This window comes from Spea bombifrons, chromosome 3 (assembly GCF_027358695.1).
Source record: "Spea bombifrons isolate aSpeBom1 chromosome 3, aSpeBom1.2.pri, whole genome shotgun sequence".
Lineage (NCBI taxonomy): Eukaryota > Metazoa > Chordata > Amphibia > Anura > Pelobatidae > Spea > Spea bombifrons.
Window position 1 is genome coordinate 16,900,227 of NC_071089.1, and position 12,578 is coordinate 16,912,804.

A 12,578-nucleotide genomic window follows, 5' to 3' on the forward strand; every position below is an offset into this window, starting at 1 on the left:
TAGTGCAGTTTTTGGGTAGGGAATATCACCCATTTATCACATGACTACTTACAATAGCTCTTGGTCTGCAGATAAAAGAAAGTTTATTGGTTCAATATTAGATAAAATTCACCTTGTAGAAAACAGCGGAATTGTCAAAAAATATGAAACTGCTAATTTAAATCATGAGATGTTATAGTGGTAGAGAGAATTGTATTGTTTATTAAAATAACAAAATCTATTTATCAAAAGTACCAACAACCTGTGTTTCGTGTCACTCAGTATAATTGCTTTGGAGATATTCAGTATGAAAGTTGATCTCATTGAACTTGAATTCAGTGGCGGCAGGGCCAGCATTATTTACTGAATGTCCTGTATTTTTAGTTAATCAAGTTATATGCCTTCTCACCCATCCTGACAAACACTACCTGAAACAATCAACACCAATCGGCAACGTAACAAGTGGGGAGGAATAATCCCATTGATCCCTACAATGGCTGCTCTCCGGCAGGTGTTAAGGTCAGATATGGCAGGCAGCTGTCTTGGTGACGGGCCCAGGAGGGTACCAGCAGCAACCCCAGAAAATGCCACCATGAGGGACATTCACAAGAGATCTATGACTACACAGACATTCTAAAAGTATCAAAAAAACCCATAGAATATCAATGGGTGACAAAGAGCCATTCGGTTGAGTCTGGGTTGGCCCCTGAGGAGTCATTAGGTTGAGGACTGGCGCTGCTCCAATGTATATCTAGATAAGCTTTATTTTTAATATATAGCTTACTTTAAGCTACATATAGATTTTTTAATGTATAGAACTTAATTTTACGTTTATAAGATCCCTTTATCTTAAAGCATAACGGTTATCAGGGTCTCCTGTGATCCATTCCCTTTCAGGGTCTTTTCATACAGGACACGACACTACATCTTGCTTCGTCAGCTGACTTTGAAAGGTTTGCATTATTATTTTTATTACATTCAGAGAAGCACAAGCAAAAAACATTTTATATTTTTTTATTTTGATAACAAAGACAAAAACAAAGCAATGCGTTCATAGAACAGATGCGTACAAAGAGCCCCTCTTTCTCGAGTAACAGTGACAATAATAGCCCCGAGTGTCAATTTGTTTGATGTGTTTTTTAATTAGCCCCAAACAATGGAATTCCAGTAACAGTCGGAGTCAATGATGGAAGTCGATTCGCCTTGAGACTCAATAAAATAGAGCGCGTGGAATGAGTTTGGTAAAACATTAGACGCACTCCTTGACTGATTCCGATCCTATCTGCAGCTTGCAGTTCTACTTCATCAAGCTGGAGAACGAGGCTGCAGATCACAGACAAACATTTATTACAGTCAATCACAATCGCCTTTGGTAATCTTGCCCAACGCCAGGCCACATGTAATTAATTGACCTTTTGTTCCTCATTAATACATTTTACTCACTGATCTTAAAAAGTGTAGCATTTTTAACCCCGTGTTTACTGTAAGATTATAGAGAAAGTATTTGGGAGCAGGCATCTATCCTTGGCGATGCCATCAGTGCTTTGTGGAAATGTATTTAGTAGCTGTGCTGACGGCCTTTGTCTTTCGGCAGCGTACATGATTGCCCATGATGCCATATTTTTGGTGCAGGGTAGTGCATTGTGATGGGTAAGGTGTGGCTTTTTTGTATTGTTACATTGGGTTCGTGTAACCTGCTTACTTAAGGTCTCCATAGGTGATTGAATGCGATGTTTTCCTGCTAGGCATTTTATGGGCTATTACTCTTTTAACCCAAAAACATATATCTCTGCTATTTGATTTATTTAAAATGAATTTATTATTATTATTATTATTATTATTTTAACATTTTTAACATTTCTTGTGTATATTAATACTTGCTTGAATATTATTTTAAATGTGCGACATTGATTATGAAAAATGCTGACTGAGTAGACGGGCTCTGAATGAGAACTGGGATGCCATATATTACATCTTTACAGTTGGGAACCAAAACATAGCCATATATATCCAAAATGCATCTTCATATGTATTTTTTGCTTCTGCTTCACTAGAATTCTAGACTTAGACACAAACTTACATCTTAATGTTTTACTGCTTTTATGGGTTGAATGATAAGCAAAGCATGCAATATTATGAGGTTTTCAAACGTTCTCATTGACATTCCCTTTACTAAAATGAATCTAATCCCCCTTCTGTAATGTAGAAGCCTCTTAGTACATTGCTGCATAGTTACGTAATGCAATCTACAACGTCTTCATGTAATCTATAATGTTCTAAAATGCATAGTTTTGTATAAATCTATCCAATATTCTTACTTTATTCCAATATATATATATATATATATATATATAAATAAAATATATAATTTTCTGTTGTTGTAATATTTTATAATAATCAATATGCCACAATTTAGCCCTCGATCCAAGAATATATCTTACCCAGTCATCAATGCATTCTTCTTGCTCCATAATGTATTTTTAACCCCTTAAGGACAATGGGCGCTCCCTAAACCCATTGAAAACAATGCATTTTGATTAAGGGGTTAAAAATGCTGCAGCTCTATATAATATAATATGTATGTTTTTTATTTATATATATTATTAATATTTACATATCATTTATAATTTATATATGTAAACGTGTGTATAGATAGATAAGTACACACACACAATTGGGCTACTTTGACTTAGTGGTGGGCTAAAAAATATACAGCCATATAGTGAGAGAGAATCCCATATATATATATATATATATATATATATATATATATATATATATATATATATATATATATATATATATATATATATATATATATATATATATATATATATATATATAGTGCTCTTGAATAGTATTTGCTGGATGTGTGTGCTTTGGTGTGTGTGTGCGTAAATGTATGTATGTATATGTATATCTATATATATGTATATATAATTACACACACTCCACAGGGCTGTATCATTCCGTCAACACTAAGCAAGCATTGCACAGCCTCAATGTTGTGTTACATATTTAAATACACATGTTTTGGAATGATCTAATCATCATAGAGACTTAATATACATTTTCAACACATTTTACTGTAATGACTATTTATCTGACTTCCTAAAGTGCTGTTGACACATTGATCAATAAAAGTTTTGTCTGAAAAGCCTTATAAGAGGTTTTCATGTTCTGTAATTTATTCTACACAATAAGGATTGCTAACAAATACCAAAACTCATAGGCATTGGCAGTGCCAAGGTCATTAAGATTTTAAACCTAAGTACCTCTTCAGAAATGATTGCTGCTTCAAAAACATTACTTAACATTACTTAAATTTGTTTCGTTTCGATAATTCTATATAATACTGAGCATAACATTGTGGTTATAAAACCTTTTAAATATAACTCATAATACTGTGCAAAATCCGGGTGAAAGAAAATGGTACCTTTAAAATATTTCTTTCCTACAAATATTATTTCAGACACGCATGCTTTGGAACTTTCCCAAATAAGACCTGTGGTAAAAAAAAACTTTCTTAGAGTAATTTATATGCGATGTCAATCAGATGCTTGTGATCATTAAAATAAAGTAACATTTCATTTGTTCCCCTGTTAACTAAAAAAGAGGAAAAAAAAACTTATAGCAAAATATTTTACTGACTTTATTTTCCTATTAGAAGATCGTAATAACAACAGTGTTTTTTATTTCAATGAACTTTCCAATTTAAAAGAACAGTAAAAAGAGCAAATTTGTCAAGGGGTTAATTATCTACCACTATTGGTCAAATCTAGGACCATCCACACAACATGTTAGTGAAGCTAATTCTCTTACCTTGGGAAGCAAAGCTTTAGGAAAGGATCTTTGGGAAATCATGAGATAGACCTGCAAGAGAGTGCAAACCGGAGAAACAAACCACAAATGAAGATGAGCTTAAATTCAATGAAACAGTATACATCTCGATACAACCAGAATAAACATCAGGAGGGACATTACTCTTTTTTGTGTCCAAATTAAGTAGGTTCCATCTCATCTCTACAAAACACATTCCAGGCCCTGATCCATTAAACTGTATCTAGCACTTGGATCTCTGTTGGGCATGTCTCCAGTCTTGGATTTTAATCCTTTTTGTTGAGATGCATTTTTAAGGAAATCTCAATATTTGTGATGAATTCCAGCATTATCTTCTCTCGAATGACATAGCGGATATGTAAAGCAATCCTTCCTGGGTTCTAGCTAATAATGCTTGTCCACGCATTGTGCTGAGAACTGGCATATGGTCCTTCATGGCATTCGCTGTGAACATCACAGGCTGCACGCTCGCTCTCATGGGCTTGTGAGGCTCTTTCACCTACACTCTTGCTTCACATGCTTCCCAGAGCCGCTGAGGCCAACCCACTTTGCTAGGTGAGGGGGCTTATTAATGGATCAAGGCTACCAGGCTTTGTTGAGGTTACGCTTTGGAATGAAGTCATCATATGTTAGTTTGACAATTCCTGTCTTAGGCTACCAAGAACCAAAGAGCTCTGCAAAGCAAACAATGATACAAAAGCATCAAGGTGTGCTACAGAAACCCACAATCACAATCAGATACAGTGAAGATGATCGCATCAAGTACGATAAATGATAATGATGCAGTTGATGTCATAACATCCTAAATCTGACCTGCAAATTAGAGGTTCATGTATATAAAAATATAAATGGGTAATTACACACAACTATACTGTATACGCAGCTGTGCAATGTATTATTATTATTATTATTATTATTATTATTATACAGCGCTAATAAATTAACGCAGCACTTCTTACAATACATACATTAAAGGGTATGACAAAACTAGAACTGGCAGACTAAGACAAACCGATACATTAGGTGTGTGATGTTATGGCTGTATGTAACACTGAAAATGTTTATTTTTAGATAAATGGAGAATATGCTTTATAAGATAACTGTATCTTAATCGTGATATCTGTTAATAGGTGATAAGTCCCCTACAGAACTTTTAGTGTCATTAAACTCATTTGTGCTGTTTTATTGAAGTGATTGCAGTTGTTTTTGGAAATAGAATGTATATATCCCAGTATGCAGGCCCGGCGTGTGTCTCCAGAGCTTCGTGTTTTAGGTGAAGAAAATGTTTATGTTAGTTTTGGGCTATTTTCCTATACCTTTTCCATTTTGCTTCTGTGTTAGGTGGCGAGGCTGAACAAAGACTTTTGAAACAAGAACAATGATTTTTTGATCACTTAGATATTATAATTTTCTTTTATTCTGACATTTTATATGGAGTTCTGTATTATGTAGTCTGCTTCCAGCAGCCGTGACGGCGGGCTATATAATCCTGTGCATTCTGTAGAAATATAGCGTTTTATGGCAGATAAGAACCATTCAACCCATCTAGTCTACCCATTCTCCTGATCTAAAGGTTCAGACCTTAATCAGTCCGGCATTGCTTCATACCTATCCCGTGCATGTTTAAATTCCTTCATTGTATCAGCCTCTACCTCTTCTGCTGGGAGGCTGCTCCACTTATCTACACTTCTCTCAGTAAAGCAAAACTTCCTTACATTACATTTAAGCTTCTGACCTTGCAGTAGTACTCCTCTAAACAAGCTTCCATATTGTGCCTAAAATCCATTTATGTATTGAAATGTCTATCACATTTCCCCTCTCTTTCTTCCAGGTTATACCTCGCCCGCATCCCAAAGAAAGTTGCGTAGTGGAGATCGAGAGCTCACTACTTATAGAAGAAATTGGTCCCCTATGCCAAGTGAATTTAAGGACTCACCAGCTTATATGGTGGGAAAGGATAGCTGCATCAGCACTGGGGACCATCCAGCTCAGTGGATACAAATAGATCAGCATTAGGAATTGTGTTTATATTACAATATTGTGATTGTGTGATTTTGACACACATAGTAAGATTTCAGCCACATATTGAATGATCATTTATGATGTATATATAAATATATATATATATATATATATATATATATATATATATATATGCCATTATGTTTTTTTTAATTCTTATTATTATGTTACTGAACTGTCCGGTGTGGAATATAAAGAGTTAAAAAAACAAATCCCATAACCCGGGAGTGAATTGCCTTTAAAAAGAAACACGTTGCGGGTTTTCTTGTATATGTGTACCGTGTCTTCCTCATCAAATAAATGGAGTCTAACAGGGACAAAAAAGTAATACCAATTGGCAGGATTTTCCGAAATACTATTGTACAGCTCCAATTGACTCGTGTCTCCGATTGCCTTGGAAAGAGTCATAATATCCTCAGCGTGATACTAAATTGTTCTGTAAATTGTTGAAAGATAAGAAAAAGCAAAAAAAAAAATGAGAAAAACACAAGGTCACTGGAAATTCACCCCCTCCACACACTGCAGTATTCGCTGAACCAATGATAGTTCCCTGGGCTCCTAAACAGGATGGGACCCATACATTAACGCCATGTCGTCCTTACCATTATGTTACCAATGGGCTTTATGGCAACGCAAATATATACACCGTGAAGACATATCGTCCCTGACCTTCCTTGTCTCTGACCCACAATGTCCCTGGAAGCTACTTCAAGTAAGAATAAATCATTATTGGGTGTGGGGGGGGGGACATGGAAACATGCAATAAGACCCTTTCTGCCCATTCTTTCTGATGTAAAGACTCAATGTTTAATCAGTCCTTGGTCTCACCATAGATTCAGTATAAACACATGTCCCTGGCTGTATTAGCCTCTACCGCTTCTGCTGGGGGGCCATCCCACTTACCTACCACCATCTTAGCAAAGCAAATCTTCCTTACATTGTATGAAAGCCTCTGATCCTGCAGTTTTAGATTATGACCTCTTGACTTGGCTTTCTATCGTTTCTGAGATAGCAGTGGTGAGGCATGTAGCAGCTGGGTGCTCTCTGCAGGAGAAGGAGGCAGTGGATGCGCAGCGCAGCCTGTCTGACACTTCCATGTGGGCGTTCATCTAACTTTACACAGAAATGCAGGCTTTGCTTTGGCAATCTCAGGTAGGCAGCGATCAGCCAAACCCCTACATGTCTCACCCTGCATTCTCCTGCTTTCATTAGCTATACCTGCATTTCTGATGAATCAGTGAGATCGGCTGCAGACATCCCGCTCTGGATTAAGATCTTTTCACTCCTGATCATCTGAGTCTCCCTGTCTCCCCATCTAGATGACTGCTTTGTGGCTTGTGGATGAATGCAGCAAGGAGCCTGTTCTTGCATGGAAGTGTTTCAGCACCTGGACAGCTCCTCAGCCAGCCTCCTCTGCGTGCCTGTGAGTGATCTGCATGTGCGCAGCTCTCCCATTCAGCTCACGGTTCGATCAGCTCTGTGCGGAGGAGCTACAGCTGCCTGGGACCTGAAGCTGACCAGATCCTGAGATCCTCTGTGATCACTTAAAGGACAAGAGGACTGGGAAACCTGGAAACATTACTAGAGAAATCCTAAAGGGGAAAGCATGGCTTCCAGGAGTTCTTGTGCTGTCCTGGGACTGCAAGCATTCATTCTTCTTCTGTGTAGGTGTTTTATACGATTCTTACCCATTTAATGGATTGTGCAGGTGTTCTACATGTAATCAATTAGAATTATGTATCATGTATTGCTGAATGAAGATGTGATTTAAAGTGTTCTTTAACAGTGAGTGGATTGTTCAGTGAAGGGATACTTGTCTTTGTCTGCAGAGTAGTTGTGATCTCACCGTTAAGATGACATTCATAAGGCAACATGGCACTCATTACATACACGTATTACACCGTGTTGCTGAAAAGGGATGTTTTCTGTTACAGACACGGTGGGTCGCAACATGGCAGAACAAGAAGTTGAAAATCTTTCTGGTCTGTCTAGTAACCCAGCGAAAAATATTTTTGCCATTCGAGAAAATGGGACAACGTGTCTTATGGCGGAATTCGCAGCTAAGATAATAGTACCCTATGAAGTACCTTCCATCAACGAAGTGGATGTAAGTCCCCGTTTACAATTAAAGTATTGTACTTACTGTATGTATTTATTCACAGACCTTCCAAAAAAGATCCTTATGTTATAGTTTGGGCAGGTAAATGCAGCAATCATATATATATATAATATTCATGTTTTTTCTCCAATGATTACACTTGACCTACAGATAATATATATAAGATATAAGATATATATATATACTGTACATACATTTTTATTCTAATTACACTGTCTACACTGTGGTTCTGTGTCTGTTTTAGTGGGATCTGGAAGAAGCGATTATCCAGTTGCCCAGAGATACCGAAATAAAAGGCAAATGTTGGAATAATGAGTCTGAGCTGCATTTGTCCTGGTTAGACAAAGCTTACACTCTCAAGCTGTCTTTCCTGAAGGTAACTGAATTTGTAATTACAGTTTTCACAGGTATCACGATACAAAATGTGATTTTTCTATACTTATAATGCCGTAGATTACCTGGTAGTGCACAGAGTAAATGCATGTTATTTTTTTTAGCAACTTGCTAGTTATGATTAATTCTCCACCGTAATGCCAAATTAACCCCCATCATCGCAGATAATCTGGATTTAACTGTACTATAGCAAGAAATGTTTTTAGTATGTTATGCTATCCAGGAATGCGCCTAACCTTACACATATTACTGATGGGAGGTGTGCATTTTAGTTATTGGGGGTAACTGTATTATTAAATGTATTGAGTACAGATTTTTAGGTTTTAGTATCTTGATGTATCAATTATCTATCATTTATTTTATAATTACCAGGAAGATTCCACTAAATCCCACGGAAAAAACTGGAAACTGAATAAAATCCAATTTTCTTATAACGTTTCGGAGCGCACAAATTTCAAGAATGGCGCAAGACGTACGTATCCACAATGACAATTTATCACACAAATATAATCGTCTTCCCAGGCGCGTTTGTGACATTGTTACGGTACGCGTGACATGCTCGCTGATTTGGAAGCGGTGTGCACCCGTTATAGTAAGGCTGCTGCATTGCGAGGATACTCGGAGTAAATTACGTAACACAAAACAAGGCCTGGCTGCGCTTGAGTGATTTATTTTGCGGGAAAGAAAAAGAAAATACGTCCTTAATTTGTGAAACCCCGCAATTACAGCATTAGCATAAAAGAAGGAAAATGGGCTCTTTTATGGCCAGATGAGATGTTAGCTGCAGTCGCTGACTCATTTTTGCAGTTGGCTGCTGACGTCTTACTACCAGATGTTCACTTAATGCTGCCTACCATGCCGTCCTCTGTTGTCTTCTTCCGTCTGTCTATTAGAGGTATCCCTCCTTCCAGTCTATAGAACGAAAGAACACGAGCAGGGGATCTACTTTTCTTATTTGTCTATCCAGGAAGCCCGGGTTATAAAGAACATGCAGAACATGCGGCTTTTATGAGTCAGACCTAGATACACCACGTTGGCAGTCTAAGAGCTCAATGAATACTCTTTGATTTCAAAAGGGAAAAAAAACAAACAAACTAGCCCCGAACAGGTATTATTCACGTCAGTGAAATTTAATCCACGTGATGCTCCTTTGAAATCCAATACAGACAATTTGTTGAAACAGCAGACTATAGTATTTATTTTATTCCATGATATTTGATATCATATCTACGATGGTTCTGAGAATGCACCTTTATCATTTCTAGTGAGTCAACTCCAAGCACAATAGTCGAATCTTTAATATACCGTAACCACCACGTTGAAGTGTATTTACTGACGGGTGACCACATTATGCGTATTGGTCGTATATTGCTGATGCTATCTTTATTTGTAGCTGGGAAGCACACAGCCAGCAAGCAACATCTTTCGCTCATGGTCACCCCAATTGGAATGTCCTACGAATGCGACTCTCCAGAAAGAGTCAGCCTGACCTCTACCGATCACCAGAAAATCGTGACCTTGCTCCTCTCCGACGTTCACATTCAGCCATTCGATATCAACAGTGATTTTGTTTACAGCGAAGGTACAAGTACCGCAGCTACCGTTACGAACAAAATCTGTGCTTGTGATACTGTTTGTTACTGGACAATAAGAATGTACTCATAGAAAGTTAGTACATGCAAATACACGCATATTATTATTATAATTATTATTATTACTGGCAAAAAAAGAACACGGATCTCCTGGTTTTCAGTGAAATCCGTATAACGTGTTTAATAGATTCGATAAAGCACATGCATTGGGAGCTTTGCATGTTTTGGATTTGAGATGGTGTTTAGACATGCTCACACATGTATTTTATTTGCTAGATGTATTCGGTACTGAGTAGAACTGAGTAGAATCTGTGGCTTGCTATCATTCTCAGACTTACATGAATGATCTGAGATGATCCCGTCCTGCACTGATGAGATCAAACAATTGAAGCGGCTGTATGAAGGCGATCTCTCTGGCCTCTGCAATCTAACCCTGTGCATTGTATACAGTAGCAGGGTATGCAATTAAGAGAGCCCACAGAACCGACTTGAAAAGTGCCACACATTGTGCTGTGTGCCTTATATGTTCTTTGCATGCTACTGCCTACAATTCTTAATATTCCTTAAAAATCTTATTCCAGTATAAAGACTTTTGTCTACATGACTCATATACCTAATGTAAAGTATATATAAATACACACGCACACACACATACATGCATACACACTATCGTTCACAAGTTTAGGGTCACTTACCAATGTCTGTGTTTTTGAAAGAAAAAGCACATTTTGTCCATTTCGATAACATGAAATCGATCAGAAATGTAGTGTAGACATTAATGTTGTAAATGATTATTATAGCTGAAAACGGCTGATTTTTAATGGAATATCTTTAGAGACGTACAAAGGCCCTTTATCACTCCTATCACTCCTTTTAGATGTATTAAGCAATGGGTTAAATGTTAGTTATGTTGTTTGCCTGAGTGGTAACATTTCTTATAGTACCGGAGGGATATGGAACAGGGGTTAGTTAGTTAGTTTCCCTGGGGGAAGGTATTTCTGGTAGTACCGTGGTTGACCCAATGTTATGTCTAGAGAAAAATCTATGGTTTTTGTATAAATGTTGATATTTTGTCCCAATATTATTACGCATTGATTGATTTGTGCTCCGATATGTTTATTTTATGTTTTTTTTTCCATTCCAGATTACAGGTGTCAAACAGATCAAAGAAAACAGCTGGAGGAAAGCCTGCCGGTGATTCTGGGCATAACCTTAGGAGTGGCCATCGTGATCATCCTTGCCGTGTATCACATTCATCACAAAATGACAGCAAACCAAGTCCAGCTTCCTAGGGACAGATCTCTATATAAGCACATGGGATAAACAAAGACTTATTAAATGCAGGGCACATGAATCATCAGGTAGATAAAGCAACTGCACTTTTCCTATTACCACTTACCTTTGATGCCCTTTGATCTAATCAGTAAAAAGTGCTTCCCGGCTTTCATATATGTACAGCGAGGCATTGGGAACCGATCTATAGATTTAAATATGATATGTGTGCCAATAATTTTTCAGTTATAGCATTTCGCTATTTACTTGTATCCTTTTCATTTCCAGCGGGTTACAAAATTCATCTCTCACCCCTCTAGCACCCAAATAGTTAAGATAGGGGGGGGGGGTTCATAAAAGTTCATAACGCACAATTCTAGTGGTTGCTTCATTATGTATTTATTTGCACACATCATCTGTGGTTGGAATCTCATTGCTAATAGGACCTATGCATGATAAGTATTTATATCTTAGTACAAGATAAAAAATAACAGAATATTGAAAATATATATTGTTAAATAAGTTTAGGCTTTACAAATTATTTTATACAGACAATTGAAAACACCAAAATTGTCAACTTTGTTTTCTAAAAGATATAGCTAAGGGAATAGCGTAAATAATATAATGTAAATGTTAAAATATTAGATTATATTTAATATTATTATATTATATTTAACGTTTCTTTTAGAATAGGAAGCAATGTTTGATGATAGGAGAGAAATAACTTTTGCAAATGGAACGATTCCACTTTGCATACCTGGCATGCTGCATGTTTAATTATTATGTGATTCTGTACACTATGACATCACACTGTTTGAAATATGAGAATACAATGACTATGCATACCTGTCCCTTTTTAAACGGCACTTGAAAAGACGAAATAGATCCTGTAACATATTAAACTCCTTTTAATTAAAAATATGTGTTTGTTTGAAATATTGATTTTATTAGTAGTTAAAAACGAATCGACGAATCGCATCCATTGATCTGTGTTTGAACCTAACATCTGTCACCAGGTTAAGAAGGGTTAATGTTTCTATAGCTGGATAGCTATGTACTACCATTCCATCCAAGACTATGGTATTAATGTGTTTGTTACGTCAGCCAATAATTGACTATTATACTGAAATTGCATCAGAGCTAGTAGATTTCTTCATATGTGGAAAGCTGGAGAAAAAGTTACAATTACAATTTTGGTTCTTTACTTGGCCCAACTGGATTGTCTAATAATATTACTTGAAGAAGCAATACATTGTAACATTGCCCTAGGGGTATGTGTTAATTAAACAGTGAGTTACTCCAAGGGGACAAAAATGTGTTAATCCTTGTATTACTAGCGTGACCATATGGCCCCCCTAACC

At 36.8% G+C, this 12,578-nt stretch overlaps 1 protein-coding gene across 2 annotated transcripts; it reads left to right on the forward strand.

The window, feature by feature from the left end:
• The first annotated feature begins 7,089 nt into the window (after window positions 1-7,089).
• On the forward strand, window positions 7,090-11,810 carry LAMP5 (lysosomal associated membrane protein family member 5). 2 transcript variants are annotated; one of them, XM_053459517.1, is made up of 6 exons: window positions 7,090-7,505; window positions 7,776-7,948; window positions 8,205-8,348; window positions 8,726-8,825; window positions 9,747-9,935; window positions 11,090-11,810. In XM_053459517.1, exons 1-6 carry the CDS (start codon window positions 7,448-7,450, stop codon window positions 11,266-11,268), a joined length of 843 nt encoding a protein of 280 aa, XP_053315492.1. In that variant the 5' UTR covers window positions 7,090-7,447; the 3' UTR covers window positions 11,269-11,810. The 2 variants fall into 2 exon arrangements, with proteins under 2 accessions (XP_053315492.1, XP_053315493.1); XM_053459518.1 differs by having other exon boundaries at window positions 8,205-8,336.
• Window positions 11,811-12,578: the final 768 nt, after the last annotated feature.